Source organism: Pseudonaja textilis, chromosome 2 (genome assembly GCF_049901715.1).
Source record: "Pseudonaja textilis isolate UNSWEBS1 chromosome 2, rPseTex1.2, whole genome shotgun sequence".
Lineage (NCBI taxonomy): Eukaryota > Metazoa > Chordata > Lepidosauria > Squamata > Elapidae > Pseudonaja > Pseudonaja textilis.
Genome location: NC_141991.1, coordinates 66,796,855 through 66,813,475, shown reverse-complemented (window position 1 = coordinate 66,813,475; position 16,621 = coordinate 66,796,855). Strand labels below are relative to the sequence as shown.

At 38.9% G+C, this 16,621-nt stretch overlaps 1 protein-coding gene across 3 annotated transcripts; it reads right to left on the bottom strand.

The window, feature by feature from the left end:
- Window positions 1–640: 640 nt before the first annotated feature.
- Window positions 641–15,533, bottom strand: KIAA1191 (KIAA1191 ortholog). 3 transcript variants are annotated; one of them, XM_026696699.2, is made up of 9 exons: window positions 15,162–15,533; window positions 12,032–12,126; window positions 11,721–11,803; window positions 10,563–10,753; window positions 8,656–8,779; window positions 5,936–6,060; window positions 4,564–4,670; window positions 4,121–4,269; window positions 641–1,845 (listed from the first exon to the last, which is right to left on the bottom strand). In XM_026696699.2, exons 3-9 carry the CDS (start codon window positions 11,746–11,748, stop codon window positions 1,637–1,639), a joined length of 933 nt encoding a protein of 310 aa, XP_026552484.1. In that variant the 5' UTR covers window positions 11,749–11,803; window positions 12,032–12,126; window positions 15,162–15,533; the 3' UTR covers window positions 641–1,636. The 3 variants fall into 3 exon arrangements, with proteins under 3 accessions (XP_026552484.1, XP_026552486.1, XP_087780328.1); XM_026696701.2 differs by having other exon boundaries at window positions 4,121–4,266; window positions 15,162–15,341; XM_087924202.1 differs by lacking the exon at window positions 10,563–10,753 and having other exon boundaries at window positions 15,162–15,340.
- Between the last annotated feature and the right edge of the window lie 1,088 nt (window positions 15,534–16,621).

The window sequence follows — 16,621 nt, the reverse complement described above, 5'->3', positions numbered from 1 at the left end:
GACTATATTTATATGTAAGATCCACCAATAATAGGTCATGCTCTGAAATAAATCTTACATGCAGGGCGGAGAGCTTACTATTACAGTTAATTCTCAGTTTATTTTAGTACTTGAGACCAGAATTTTTGTTGCTAAGCAATGTGGTCACATTGCTTAGTGACAGCAATCCCAGAACTCCCCGTGCCATCATTAAGTGAGGATCACAGGTCATTAAACAGGTTCCAGGCCGTTGTAAGCAGCCAGTAGGCAGATAAAGAGGCTGTTGCCATGCAAGGGAGGGCGTGCAGGTGGCCTGTGAATGTGGCAGGGCTGCGGATGGCTGCTCTGGGTGGGGGAGGATGGGAGTGACTTACTGGAACCAGTTGTGGCCTTCCCTACTGGCTTCCCCATTGACTTTTCTCATGGGAAGCTGGCAGAGAATATCACAAATGGTAATTGTAAGACCACAGAACACTGCAACTGTCATGTCAATCAGCTGCCAAGTCCCAAATCACAACACTGTGTGGGTGCTAGGATGGCCAGGACCTTGAGGACCAGTCATACTCATTCAATGCAGTCATAACTTTGAACGATCACTGAAGAAGTAATTAAACAAGTAGTACTTGTACACTGTGCAATAATAGCCATACTAATCACCAGGTTAATTCATGTTTGTTTATTCTGCAAAAGTATTAGGCATAGAGACATGAGCGTAAAACACTACCAAATAAATTAAACATTAACCAAGAAGCAAGATCACTGTCTCCTGGGTACAAGCAGTGATGAGCTGACACAGCACTATCAAAGCAATACAGGTCCAAGATGCAGCTGTTGTGAAGAAAAATGGAGTGTTACGTCACTTAGATATAGAAGCACCCACAATTTATAGGAATTTGGATTGAATAAGGTATAGGACCAATTTAGGACATAAAAAGGGTTCGTGAAAATTTGCTATTCAAGAAAAAAGGTTTTATTGTAGAGGAATGCTTTATAAGTTTTCATCCCACTGCTGTAAAATACCATTCACTTGACATTTAACATTAGACTAAAGAAACAGAAATAATATATATGCTCATTTGCCTTAAAGCATATATTACATATTTTTATCTTTCAGTGAATGATTCTAAAATATAAATCTGTAAAAATAAACATTTAATCAATCATTAATTGTAACATTCACAAACTGAACAGCTGAATTAAAAATATTCTCATGTTCTATTAAGTAATTTTATTTTGGAATCCTTTGCCTCCCAAGGAAGTATGGGAATGTCTGGTTTCAGTGATATTCTATTTCAGTCTTTTCACAGAACCATGGCTACAATTTAGTAATGGGAGCACATATATTCAAAACAGTTTCAACTATTTTATAGCTATATTTTTTAAAGTTTACCTATGTAAAGCAGCACACAACTTGTGGTCCAAATTTCAGTGGTAGATCACTTTGCTTTATAGTGTACCCAGAGAGCCATTTGAGAGGGAAAAGGCAATAAATTAAGAAAGTTTTCCAGATCTCATTTCACCCCCATTTATAATTCTGGGCTAGAAGGCATAGAGTCACCTTTTTAAATCAGGGATTCGTGAGTGGAATGGAATCTACTTAAAGATGAGATCAGAGAACATACAAGAACATACTTGCACCACTTAAGTAGAAATACTCCTAAAAGCCAGAGGGAGCAAGCACATTCAAGTCCCGGGGTTTAAGATTGTGAGAATGTGAAGACCGCCTCTTCTCTTCGATAGGTGGAATATCCATCTTGGGAGGCTTAAAATTTGCAGAGTCCTCTGACATCCTAGTGGCCTGTATACGCATCAGTTCCATTGGAGATGGCTTCTGAGCACCCTTATATGTCTGAATGGCAAAGCCTCCTAAAACAATGTACAGTAATATGAAACAGATTACAATAAATGCTTCAATATATACCATTGCTACTACTAGAATTTCAGCAAAGATCAATTTGGAGAGGAAAATATTGCTAACAATGTCTGATAACAGCTGTTCCAAAGTTACCAGGAATTTTCCAACTCTTTGAAGATAACTTGCCATGATATTTCCAAACAGACTCCATCCTTCTCACCTTGATCTCATACAGCATCTCAGCATCCACCAGGCCAACCAACCTGCATTTGGAGCCCCACGACTTTCTGCAACCATCCTCAAAAAGGGAAAGTTGGAGACCAAGAAGTAGAAATAGCAATAGCACTTCACAGTGCTATTGGGGGGGACCTTACAGCCCTCTCTAAGTGGTTTAAAGAGTCAGAATATTGCCCCCAACAATCTGGGTCCTTATTTTACCGACCTTGGAAGGATGGAAGGTTGAGTCAACTTTGAGCCACTCAAACTCCTGAAGTGAGCAATGAGTTAGCCCTGCGCTACTGCATTCTAACCATTGTGCCCCCACATCTCAATAGTTGTCAATCTATCAAGATCCAGAAAAGGCTTCAGAAGAAAGCATCCGCCTCCTCAAGATGGAAGACTACCTGCTACCTCTAGGAGACATTAACTATCTTCCATATCTATACTTTTACTTCCCCACAATGTTCTCCAAAAGAACCAAGAAGGACATAGATCTAGCACACATGGCAAAGTTCATCCTGAGATAATCCTATCATTCAGAGTCCAATCACCCCCTCTGATTTAACCACAGTCCAAGCCAGAGGGAATGATGTGTAATGATTTTATTAACATGTTTCCTCAAAATTTTGAAGTGATGCTCAGAAAAATCTTCCTGCATCCCAAACAGGCACAGGGCACCTTAAATAGAACTGAAAGAACACAATCAGAGTAGAGAAGTAAAAAGTGAATGGCTTTATCATATCATCATCTTTATTACCATGCATAAACTCTTGTCTATTCAATGAATGGTCACTGCATTGAATGCCCTCCATATTCACTTCCATATTCCAGAGATCAACCAGACATTGAAAACAATTGAGTATGAGATTGATGAGAACATTCTGGAGTGCCTCCAGGTCTATCAGACATCTGGGGCAGGTCATTTTAAGAGCACCCTTTCTGGAAGTTTTTAGAAAAATGAGTGTTGTAATCACCAGAGTCTGACCTGGCCAGGCAAAGACTAGCTCTCATATTCTCCAATTTGATATGAGATGTCCATGCAGAAAAAACAAGCTCTCACATATGGCTGCCAATGTGTCTCAAACCTGAGATTAGTTGGAACAAACACAAGATTGCACTGTGACCACGAAATCCACAACCCTCTCAAGAGCATAAATATCCATAGCACTAGCAGTCAAGGACACTCCAGAGCTATGATGAGCCCTAGAAAGGATCTTGCTGCCCAGCAAGGTGAGCAGTATATAAGCAAGATACCTTGTTCCTATAATCCAACACAGGAATTCAGCATCTGCAGATAATCAGCTCCAACAGGACCAGGTATTCTATCAAGCAGCGCTACCCTACCTCCCCTTGGGATCAGGAAATTTGGGGAATAGAAACATTGCTGCTCTCCCATAATTGTATCTCAGTAATACTCTCCTGGGATTTACACACTTCTTTTCAATAATTGAGGATTCCAGATCTATTCTAATCCATTTACAAAAGTTTATCAAATTGTAATACAGAAAACATCACCATCAGCTAGGTCAGGGGTGTCAAACTGGCGGCCCAAGGGCTGGATGCATCAGGACAGCCCACCCCAGCTCCGCGAAGAGGAAAAATGTTGCAATTCATCACGTGACAACAACGTGATGCAGCAAGTTTGACACCCATGAGCTAGATCCTAAAAAGTAGGGAAATAGAAATAATAATCCTAGAAAGTAGGGAAATAGTATTCAACATTCAAGACAGAGTTAACGCTCTTCATTGTAAGTTTCATGAATGCACTAAGACCTGTGCTACCGTCTTGCAAAAAGTTGTATCCTTGTAACATGGCAGAAGTTCTGCAATTCCAATACAAAACTACTTAAAATTGTATTTTATTTTTAAGGCCTTTGGTATACTTTCTTCTTTCTAGCCTTAATTTTCTAATCTCAAATTGGATTTTTGATCTTAATTTATACTTTATTTATCTATCTCATTTAGAAACTATCCATCTCCCTTACAGAGCCACTTTTTAAATGCTGAAGCTTTGTAAAGTTTATTTAATTTATATAAAAATCATGTTTTCTCAAAATAATACTGTACCTGACTCAGTAGTAGATCTCTGAAGAGCTCTAGGTCCAAAAATGCTCCATTTTTCAGATGGTACTTTATCACTATCACCACTGTTGGAATCCACGGGGCCACGATCAGGACCAGCAACTGAAGTATAAGCTCCATGACTAAACCAGCTTCTTCAATGAAAAAGCAGGAGTCAAAACAGGGGGAACAGATTTTGTGCATTTACTTGATTACTTAATTTCCACTAGCACCTCTTCTCAACAGATACTCTCACTCCAAGTAAATTTAAAACAGAACATCAATCTGGAGGAACTTTACATGAAGTGTTTGATAAAATACTCAGCTGTAAGAACACCTCAGGACAATCAAACAGATTTCTAATATGAATATTTAAAATATGCAAAGGAATCTGGGTAATCAAGACATTCAGATAATTTGTTCTTTTACTTTCCTTTTATGAAATGTACCTGTATGAGCGCTTGGGAGAAGAATGAGGAGTGCTGCTTGGTGTGGACTGGGCAGAAGAGGCCTGTTTATCTTCTTTCACCATCTCTCCACTTTGCATTTTCAAATTCTGTTAGAAAAGCAACAGACAAACATCTGGAAACTATCTAAATTTTACCTAGGCCCTAGCAATAATAAAAAATGATTCCACATTTTTGGTCACTATAACTTTATGAAAGCGTTTGTTGGTATGTTTCAAAAAGCTTCATTCAAGATTGTAGGTTCTTATGTAAATGAGTAGACATATTTCAGAGCATACCATTTTGAAGCCACATTTCCCTATTGCTATTTAGCTATGTTGCCCAACTACAATGGGCAGCGAAGAAAAAAGACCAATATGGGTAGTCCTTGGCTTACAACAGTTCATTTAATGACCGTTCAAAGTTACAACGGCATTGAAAAAATTAACTTATGACTGTTTTCCACACTTACGACTATTGCAGCATCCCAATGGTCACGTGATTAGAATTTGGATGCTTGGCAAGTGGTTCATATTTATGATGGTTGCAGTGTCCTGGAATCATGTGGTCACCTTTTGTGACTCTCTGACAAGCAAAGTCAACGGGGAATCCCAGAGTTACTTAACAACCATGTTACTAATTTCACAAATGCAACGATTCACTAACAACTGTGGCAGGAAAAGTTGTAAAATGGGGCAAATTCACTTAACAAATGTTTCACTTAGCAAACATAAATTTGGACTCAATTGTAATCATAAGTCAAGGACTACCTGTAATAGAAAGTTGAAATGCCCTTCCTCTGATAGGCTAGATTGTGATGCCATGGAAACAGGTTTATAGTGTTACTTTTACTGCCAATGCATTGATACTGAATCAGAAATTCACAATGCTATTTTTACATTGACGATGTACTATTTCATCAAGAAGAGACCATTGTGTTCCCACTCAGAACACTCCATTTCCCAACAGATCATGCAGTTCTGGAGAAGTGGTTTCTAGAAGTAAATGATCTAGGCCAGAAATGTCTTGAGATGCTCCATCATCCTACATTAGCCACTTCTGGTTGGAGAAGATTCACTTCTGGGTAATGCCAAACCACACCCATATGGCAATGGCATAGTCCAAGAAAAAAATGGAATGTTGTAGGGTTTGCCAGTTCTGGATTAACAAACTTGGCACATTCCCCATTTACGCACACTTCAAACACACATCCGAGAAAGTACAAAAACACAAAAATAATGAATCACAATGTATCAAAGACGCACAGCAATAGATGCCTCTCCCTCCATACATGCTTTTGTAAAGAAATAACTAACCATCTCTACCAACTAGAGTTATAAACTGGCTAAAGCACAACAGGGCCCAAACACCTTACATGAAATGACTCAGCCACACGATGGTATTTTGTTTCTTCTGCAGTGAGGCCTTTGTGTGGAGTGTAGCCGACATCTCTTAGCCCTGCCTGCTGTTCAAATCGCTGAATGCTCTCCTGGGTTTGTTCTAGAATGGACAACAATACACATTCACACATTTCTCAAAACTCTGCTGCCTACAACAGTTTTCTAAGAGTGATGTCATAAGCACCCACAATCATTAACTAGTAAAGCAGAGTGTGGAAATACTTTAAATCATGTACAACAAGGGTTCTAAAACATTCTAAACTTGGAAACTTTAGAAAATGGAAAGAGGATGTATTGCAGATTTGTAACAGCAAGATAATGTAGAAAACTGTCAGGATTCTGTCATATACATGAAAACACACACTTTCCCTCTCCAATTAGTTCTATAAACAGATTGTTTAAGCTTTACCATAGGTCTTTCTAATATGTTGCAATAATTTATTACATATGTCTTATCCGTACAAATAAAAACTCACTAAAGAGGAAACCAAGCACAAGAGCAGTATTAAGTTCTACTATCCCCTTCACTTTTTTTTTCAATTTGTCAAAATCATTCCCGTTCCTTGTTGCTGTTTTTGGTTAAAGAGGAAGCAGATTTTAGTCTTTAACATGAAACAACAGCTGTAAACCTTGATCCTTAGATAGTCAAGCAAGGTATTTTACCACTAAGATATAGAGTTTAAAGTATTATAATCCATTTTAATTTTTCTTAAATAAAACATTGTGTATGTTAAGGCAATTAAAGTTAGACAATTTTAATTCAATGGGAAAGAAAAATAACTCTTAGATGATAGAGGTTTGTAGAATTCACTTTTCACACTATTGTGCTTACCAGATAAATAAGAATTCTAGTCCTGCCTTAGGCAGGAAAAAGCCAGTTATATGCACTGCCTGGAGTTCCACAAAAATAAAGGCAGCATATCACTCAATCTATGAAATAAATAAAATTCAAGAACAAATGTTTCTAAAGCTAAGGCAGACCAAACACAGAAAGGGGTCGAAAGCTTTAAATTGCATTGTATTATAGTCTTAATTCAAGCACTCATTATGAAGTTACATGGCCTATTTTCTAATTATCTGCCCATTAACAGAATGTATATTTTCGCCAACTTTTGATTTTTCAACCTAATTCTCTATTTGTTGGCATGTTATTTCTCACAAAGATGTAGCAGCTACTAGTATATACGTGTCAAGAAGTTGTCTCTCACTGCCATTTGTATGAAGACAACATTTGTTGGGCAGATGAAATATGTTAGTCGGAAACTAATGAATGGTAGATGGCAGCAGAGGATCAATACTGTCACAAAAAGTGCAAAATATGGTACTATAGGCCCTGGGAAACATGTTTTTAGTTTTTCAGCGAGGTATTCAACTACCAGAATCAAAGGGTTATTATGACATTTTATTTATATCAGTTGGGAGTATTGCTATTCTACCAGCTTCCCTGCTGCATGGCAACCTCCCTGCTGAGCTCCTGACTTCATTCCTCGTCAGCAGAGGATTTCCCCAGACTTATTAAGTTCTTGGAGGGGACTTTCCATCTGCCTTCCACAAAAACAAGGTCTAAGGCGGCTCAGGAGTTCATTGTTCCAAGACCACCATGGGTTTATCCCAGGTCATCAAGAGCCTAGCACCAGACATTGGTGATACACCAGATCTGGAATTCCTGTTAGAGCAATGGCTATGTGATCCTCAGCTGAGAGAGCTTTTGGTGTCCCCTTTGTCAAAGTCAGATCATGCCTTGATTCCCATGGGATTCTTTGGCACCAATATGCACTGCAAGGAGGCTGGATCTATTACACGGATCCACCCCGGTGACTGATGGACCCAGTGGGATTTCAGCGGGAGCTGAGGATTGTTCCTATTAGTCTCCTGCACAGTCCTTCCAACCTTGTTTACCACTAGGAATAAAGGGGCAACTGAGGTTTTGGATTAGATCCTGAGTATGCAACCTCTCCCCTCTCACAGAACCCATGGTTTACAAAGGAGCTGAGAGGGATGAAATGAGAGAAGAGGCGTCTAGAGACCCTCAAATGGAGAGGAACTGAACAGAACAAAGGTTAGAGCATTTATTAAGGCCTACTTTGTGGCAGTAAGAGTGGTGAAGCAGCAGAACTTCTCAGTCTGTCAACTCCTCCCCGCCCACAGTCCTGTTTTGAGTGACACAAGCCCCCTTAGGTAAAGGGGACCTGTGGAACCCTTTGCAGGGACATATGGAAGATCCAACAGAGAAGGCATCTTACAACACCCATCTGCTATGAAACTATGTTTGGCAGGCCCTAGAGGGTGGGTGCCCGCACTGTGGAATCTTCTCTACACTGAGAGAAGGCTGCTTTCACCACTTCTGAGTTTTCAAAGGTCCCTTAAGACTTGGTTAGGCCAGCAAGCCTGAGGATCCCAGGGCACTGTAAGATAGCTCCGTCCCTTCAGCTGCCATTTCCTTGTCTTGTTCTGTTTGTTATCGTTTTTATTAATGTGTATTAATTAATAAGTGGCTTTGTGTATTTATTCGCTGTTTTAGTTTTGTTATACACTGCCCATAGTCACTTTTGGGATGAGATAGGTGTCTATATATTTAATAAATAAAGAATTCAGAAGAAGGTCAGAAATAATTCATAAATAAATGGGATACAAGTTATTGCAAAATTCTCTGCAGAAATTAATTTGCCTACCAAAGAAATGCAAGAGCTCTTACTTGCAATAAGAGAATTCATGATGATGTGGGTGGCTTTGGCCTTCACTACTGGTGTCTTGTTCCCCTCAGATGAAGATGGGGGGATTTTGGCAGAGGCATGCATGCTAGTCTCCCCTTCCCCAACCTATACAGAGGAAGTCAGATGCAATTTTGGAAAAAGAGACAAAATTAGGAGAATTTCAGCTAAAATTTCAGCTCCTGATCTCATGGGCGAAAGTTTTGGAATTTGCATTGAACACAAAAATCTTGAGCTGGCATATTTCCACTCTCTTGCCTACAATGTGAAACACTATACAACATTTTGAAACCACCATTCTTGTAGCCATCCGATAACAAGAAAGAAGCTTCTTTTATTTCCACTAGAAAATGTCTAGCTACAGAAATAACTAAAAAGGCTTTTTCTGCAATTCTCTTTCTCATTAGTTTTCCTGCTTAAAGAAACAAGCACAATTTTCAGACTACTCACTATTTATTAAAAAGTAGACCATATATCAGAATGACAATCACAACTGCTTCCTTCCCTTATTAAGAAAAGCTCTTAGTTGTATAAAAGATACAAAGTTAAAATTGAGTAACATAGTTATCTTAGTTATTTAAGCCTAGTATAGCTCATTTATAAATTTCATATCTTCATATAGCTCATATATGTATTATAAGTATCAATTCCTTCTATATTAAAACAGTAATAAAGACTTTACAGAATGAGTAAACTGGGCTTGCAAATTTTAATCTAATTTCCTTTAATTTAATCTGAAGTTTGCAAAATAAAGTTTCAGAACAGTTTATTTATACTCATTGTAGAAGACATATAATCCTCAACTTTCATCTATTTGTCTAGTGACCTTCTGAAGTTACAACAGTACTGAAAAAAAATCACTTACAACCAGTCCTCGCATTTACAATAGGTAGTCCTCAACTTACGACCACAATTGAGCCCCAAATTTATGTTGCTAAGTTAAGAAATTTGTTAAGTGAGTTTTGTCCCATTTTATGACTTTTCTTGCCACATTTGTTAAATGAATCACTGCAGCTGTTCAATTAGTAACCCGGTCGTTAAGTGAATCTGGCTACCCCATTGACTGCTTGTCAGAAGGTTGCAAAAGGGGATCGTATGACCCAGGGACCCATATGCATCCATCATAAATGGGAATCCGTTGTCAAGCATCCAAATGCAAATTACGTGACTATGAAGAAGCTGCATTGGTCGTAAGTCTGAAAAATGATCATAAGTCACTTTTTTCAGTGCCGTTGTAACTTTGAATGGTCAGTAAGTGAACGGCTGTAAGTCAAGGACTACCTGAATTACAGTGCCCCACAGCCAAGAACCGTGACTCAGACCCTTGGCAACCAGCAAGTATTTATGATGGTTGCAGCATCCTGAGGTTATGTGATTACTATGTCTGACCTTCCCAACTGACTTCTGACAAGCGAAGTCAAGGGGGGAAATCAAATCTGCTTAACCACCTTAAGCAAAAAAAAGGTCATACAATTAGTCACTTGATGACTCACTTTATGACTGCATTGCTTAGTGGCAGATGTTCCCATCCCAATTGTGGCTGGAAGTCAAGGGACTACGTGCATTCTTTTTCATATAAAAGGTTTCAATTCAAATACATGCCTTTGTTCAAAGCACTCTAAAGTACTCTATACTTGCTCTCCATTGTTGTCTATCACTCATTTCATAAGAAACATTTTAGCAAGTCTGATCAGTGCAGAACTCTTGTCATTTTTAAAAATTTACCTCTATCGATGTATGGCTTTCAAAAAATCTATCCGCTCTTCCAATCAAATGCTTCAGTATGTTTAATTTTAATGGTTCATTGGGAGACAAACCACCATTCCCTCCAACAGGACAGTGTCATTAGAAATCTCATGCTATCTCTTTATTAGCTCAACAAACTGCATACCTGGGAAATCTTTTCATATTTGTGATCTGGAATGACTGGTTCTTTCCATAAGATATTGGTGGTCATGTTTGAAGGAGGAGGAGTCATTGGTGCTGTATCCTCCAAGGCATCATCGTAATTGAATGCCCGACGATTCATTCCAATTGGATGGGATATCTTCCCTAGAAGGCTTTCAGAGCCATGTTCTATAGCTAAGGACAGAGATTGAGATTTCACATAATAATTTGAACTTTTACTGTTTTACCTTTTCATTGGCATTGGATGATTCTAAGTATCATTTTTAGGATGTTAAATTATGGATATTATATGGATACAATAGTTTGCATACTCATTTATGTCTCATTTTTCTGGTATTAGAATATAGATCAGGGTTCCACAAAATGGCCAATATCAACCCACAAGGCTTGATGATTATTGTTGTGATGATTACTGTGCCTAATAGCATTAAAGTAATATTTATTAAATCATTTTCATAAAATAAATGTTTGGGGATCAATGAACAATCTGAAACTTCATGAAGGGATTAATGAGCTGAAGAGCTTAGGAACCCGATACTGATCTTTAGTCCCCAGACAAAAACAGTGTCATTCTCCAGATTTGCTGGATATTTAAATCTTCTTCTATGCGTTGACATATTTCTAGTATTTGATGTTCCTTTAAGCAGGTAATAGTTCTAAAGTTATATTGGATGTTGACATCGCTGTACATTTGTACTGTACTTTAGTATATACCTTTTATCCTTGATTGATCTTTGAATCAATTACTATCTATCCATTAGTGTCCATTAGCATACCAATTTGAGGTTGGACTCTTTTTCTGAATTCAGAAATCTTATGGAAGACTTTGTTTTTCCGTCTTCAGTTACTTTAAACATGCCATTGTAATACTGCTCTTGCCTAATCTAATAGTTCTCTGAAACCCTTTATTATATGCAGTTCACAATGTATTCAATTATCCTTGAATAAATTCAGGACAAGGGTCTAGCCATCCATTTCACTAGCCTTTGGTTTTGTTATACAGTCTCCTAGATGTAAGTAAGCCCTCCTTAAAGCAGTACTATAAAACCCTTCTAAAACTTTTAATTGGAAACTAAGTATTTTTACAATCACTGCTGCACCGTATTTCAATATACATGAATTTTGTATCAATTAGTTTTACCAGGAACATCTGTTCGTCTTGAAGTCATGATTGTAATTCCAGATGCTTCACTATTTAGAAATCCAGGACAGGACTGCTGTTACCTAATAAAAATATAAGATATTTTGGTCTGTAATAATTAGACTAGAATAAAATATCTTGGCTTATGATAAAGCCAAGAATATCACAATAAAGTTCTAATTTTTTTTTAAGAATGCATGCTGCCTAATATTTAATTTGAAGGCAGCAATATGAAACAACAAATTAATTTATCCAGGTATTATCCTAATGAAGTTGATTATGATAAAAAAATAAAGGCCAAAATATCTTACCACAAGTTATGAAGACAGAAAGATGTCAAAATAGGGCATTCTCTTGCTGAAGCTGAAACTATCAAATCATCCCCAGGAGCTTCCATGCAGAAAGACTAACAAAAATCAAGAAGCAATTTTTTTAAAAAATTAAAGCAGTAGAAACATTGCAGCAGATGTTTTATGTTTCCTAGGTATTATTAGGTATCCTTAAAATTGCTTTAACTACTTTAAAGACATCTGTGAAATTCTCCAATCATGAAATGGCTTTCATCTGGAGATCCTGCAACTTCTTATATGATAATACAACTAAAATATCTAGCTACTAGTAGTAATATCAAAGAAACCTCAATTTGGTTGGGGAGGGGAGAAAAGGACAGTTGGAAAAAACGCAAACCCATATGATTAAAGTATATTAGTGCAGGAAAAATGGCATAGCATTATAGCACTCAGCATATTAATTACAGCATAATCAGAATCTAGCATACTACATATATCCCTTTCCAGGTTCTACCTACATTTTTGCATTATAGTTTTTAGCCATACTATTAATATTCAGATTTGAAATACATGTAAGATTTTTGTATTATTTGTGTTAGTTATTTTGGTATAATAGCGGCACAGTGGTTAAACTGCAGAACTGCAGGCTACTTCTGCTGACTGCCGGTTGCCTACAATTAGGCAATTCAAACCACCCCAGGCATAAGGATGACTCAGCCTTCCATCTTTCCAAGGTCGGTAAAATGAGGACCCAGATTGTTGGGGGCAATATGCTGACTATGTAAACCACTTAGAGAGGGCTGTAAAGCACTGTGAAGTGGTATGTAAGTCTAAGTGCTATTGCTATTTATATAACTTTAATCATAGTTGATTTCATAATCCTATTTCTATGTGCAATCATCATGATGATGCATTGTTTTTATATTTATCCCAGCATCTTCAATTTTAGTTAACATAGTAAGCTTAGCACAATAGGATGGTTTTAATACTGAATGTAAACGATGTTGATCAATCATAAAAATAAGGATGATCAAATACATGAAGCAGCATTTACGCTTATTTTAAAGTAAAAGATCTTTAAAGTAAGGGTATTAAACTAGAAATCTTATTGAATTATCACATAATTAAAACCCAACACAATATTTACCTCACAAACCAATATAAGCACATAATTCAATACATAGATTGCTATTTTAAGAGAGATTTACTAAGAGGGAAACCCAAGACATATTCCCCCACAGCACTGTTCTAAGAATGATATGGGTATACTTAATAAAGTAATAGTAGCAATATCTGGATATGTAATAATAACTACAGTCCGTCATCTATTATTCTACCATTATCATTATTGATCAAAGTTATAGATTTTACTTTCTGGTGTGCAAAGGAATTTAATTTGATTATAAAGTCACCCATCACCAAGTTTCTGCATTATGTACAAAACATATCCAAACCTTACAGTAGTCATTTATGATCTCATAACAATTTGTCTGTCTTACATGCAGTTTAAAAAAACTGCATAACCAAGCCCTTTATGAATTGACAAATGCAAATAAGAGGAATATAAACAAAATAACCATCAGAAGTTTTGGCAAAGCTTCTTTAAAGAACAGGGCAGCAACATGTGAGCCTCAGAGCATAAAGCGCATATATATTCTAATGCAACCCTTCATCTAATAATGCAAAACAACTTTAAATACTGCAGTCACTGGAAAGCTTTACAATTGCAATCTGTTTTTCATAGAAAGTAAATGAAGGTGAAAAGTATATTGAGGTAGTCACTAGGAATCGAAAACCACCTGACGGCACAGAAGCAATCAATGAATCACCACTATCCATACATAACATGCTGCATTATTAAACTGAAGAATTCACCTCTGTTATTATAAAAGCCAAATTAGACAGTTTTAAGAGGGGACTAGCTCAACATGTTCACAGGGGACCTAAGTATCAAAGCTGCTACAATCAACTATATATAAATAAAATGATCCAGACAATATGCTGTTGACTAACCTCTTATGTATGTAATCTGAAAATATATAAACTGGTATAAAATCTGCTACAATCAGTGGCTGTTTATTATCCCTTCAACCAAAGAAGCATGTCCTAAACGCTGGCTCCTGGAAAGCAGCACTGGAAAGGAGCCATCGCCATCCAGGGTTGTGAGCTTCCGAAGGCCATCATCCCCTTGACTCCCGGGCTGCACTCCACCAACTACAGTACTATTGCCTAATCTGCCTTTTGATCCTTTCTGCTCAGCAGCTTCTTGATGAATTTGGAAACAGGGAAGAAAATGTGGCGTTTCATATTATTGTGCAATTTATTGATTTGTGTTTTTTTTTAAAGATCAGCTTTGTTTAGGTTATTAACCATTACCTAGCAGAAAATCTATGTGGAGGTTCTCAGTCACCCTTTGTCCCAAAGATGCTTTTTTCAGGAGGCAATTTGGACTTCCTAGTTTTTCTTTGAAGGCATTTGCGCTTCTCATGCCAGAAGTTTCTTCAGCGTTGAGTAGAGATGGTAGGGAATGGAAGGATTTCTATTCCTTGCGCATATAAATGGCTAGCTGCAAGGAGTATATAAATACTTCCAATTCCCCGCTATCCAAGTCAGAGCTGAAGAAGCTTCTGGGATGAGAAGCGAAATGTCTTCAAACAAAAGCAAGAAACTCCAGTTGCCTCTTGAAAACAAAGCACCCTTGCGACATGACTTAGTAGCTGCTAGAAAAGGGGGATAACGTATTTTCCGGGGCGAGCAGAGGAGCGGAAGGAAAACACGAAAACACCCAACGCTAAGCGTGCCGAGAGAGGAGCCGCGAGGCTCCCGCCCTTTAAAATCTTCGGCAGCGAGAAAACAAGCCCTGAGCCGAAGGGCGCCACGGCAGAGGCGAGTTTGCCCAGCAGCCACTGCGCCTCGAAGGAGGAGCCGGCTGATTCCGGTTTCATCCCGGTATCTTCGGCCTCTCCTCCACGTTTCGCTTCCCGGCAGGGAGCTTTCGGGGGTCACGGCTCTACCCCAACCCGCTTTTCCACGGCTTAGCCCCCCCTTTGCCGCGGGCCACCTCCCCCCCGGCAAAGCTCGCCCTTCGCTGGCCGCCAGGCTCAGCCCCCCCCCCCGTCCCCTCGTTCGCCTCCGCCTTTCGAGGACGTACCTGCCTTGGGCTGCCTGCAGCCCCGCGCTGGTTTCCCCCACCCGGTACTAACAGGTCTGCCGGGCCCGCAGGTCGGTCAGAAGAAGAAGAAGAAGGCACGATAGGTTCCGCTCAAGCAGGCCTGAGCCGCCGAGGCCCCGAGCCGCCATGACGCAAATGAAGCTGGGAAGAAATGAGCTGACAGATCCAGCCCGCCCACCAAGGCATTTCTATGGCTTAGACTCGCCAGTAGGGGGCGCCGTAGCGCCTAAGCCGAGAGTCTTGCGAGAACTCTGTTGGTCGCGTTTCGTGGGGGGCGGGGAGGGATGTTTGCGGCGTGGCCGAGGTGTGTGTATTTGGGGGTGGAGATGAAGCTTCCTCGAGTTGAATGGGGCTAGCGGGAAATCGAGCCGCTGGGATCGGGATTAAGGTATTCAAGCCAAAACGCGGGAAATTGTGAGTGCCAAGTCCTGCCTGAGGCACAAAGCAACGGGGTTTTCTTGGGTCATTCATTCTTTCTCAGCCTTAGGAAGGATATGGTGACAAATCATGTTGGAAAATCTTGCCAAGAAAAATGCAGGGACTGAGTCGCCAGGAGTCAAGGAATTAAAAGTGGGGGGAGGGGACTAATAGTAAAACTTGTTTCCTATGAAATAGTGGGTAGTGTAACGTTTATGGTTCTCTTTACTGCCTTTCTTTCAGGAGCTCAAGCCTAACCCCCATGTAATACTCCTTTGTTCTTGGTTTTGTGTAATTGCAGTCAATTTTATACCTTTATACAGCATACTTGGTGCATGTAGTTACTCAGCCGAGATAACAAAAGTGCAGAGTAAGTATCATTAAAGTTTGAAACTAGAAAGCTGATTAGAAGTGATGGCACATTTGCAAGTCATGAAGAATTTTAATGTGGCCATTTTAACTGCAACCCTTTTAATTCCTTCCAATTCAGCAGATTGGAAGAATATGTTGACTGTCAGCAGGAGAACTCTCCAATAAGACTAAATTCGTTGTGGCAGGAAGAGAGTGGCAAAAGAAAAGGCTGAAGTTTAAAAATGGGCTGCTTTTGGCTGAGGGGGTCACAGAAGGAAAAAAATATGACAAAATCCCCCCAGTACATATGTGGAAAAGGCAGGTAGGCAGCAGTTACCTTCTAAGCCCTTCTAAGATGCTCCAGAACAGAGCATCTGCCACCCAGATTTCCAGGGACATATTAGAGCACACTGATTTTGCTACAGCTCAGTAAATGAAGACAACTATTTTTAACATTTCAGCATTTCCTGAGTCTATTATTCTCTCAACTCAAAGCACTTCCCTTTTGGAAAAAAAAAATCTAGATATATCTAAAGCATATGAATCAAGGTAGAAATAATATGGAGCATGGTTTCTGGAATTCTTTCCAAATATTTTTTTTACCCATCATGGATATAAGAAGAATCTATTCTCTTGTGAAGTAATTTGTTAAATCTGCATATCCATATATG

Coding starts and splice junctions, on each gene's coding strand:
- KIAA1191 (XM_026696699.2), bottom strand. CDS start 11,748: ATGACTTCAAGACGAACAGATGTTCCTG. Junction 10,754..11,720: donor AAGACGAACAGATGTTCCTG/GTAAAACTAATT, acceptor CTCTGTCCTTAG/CTATAGAACATGGCTCTGAA. Junction 6,061..8,655: donor CATGAATTCTCTTATTGCAA/GTAAGAGCTCTT, acceptor TGTCCATTCTAG/AACAAACCCAGGAGAGCATT.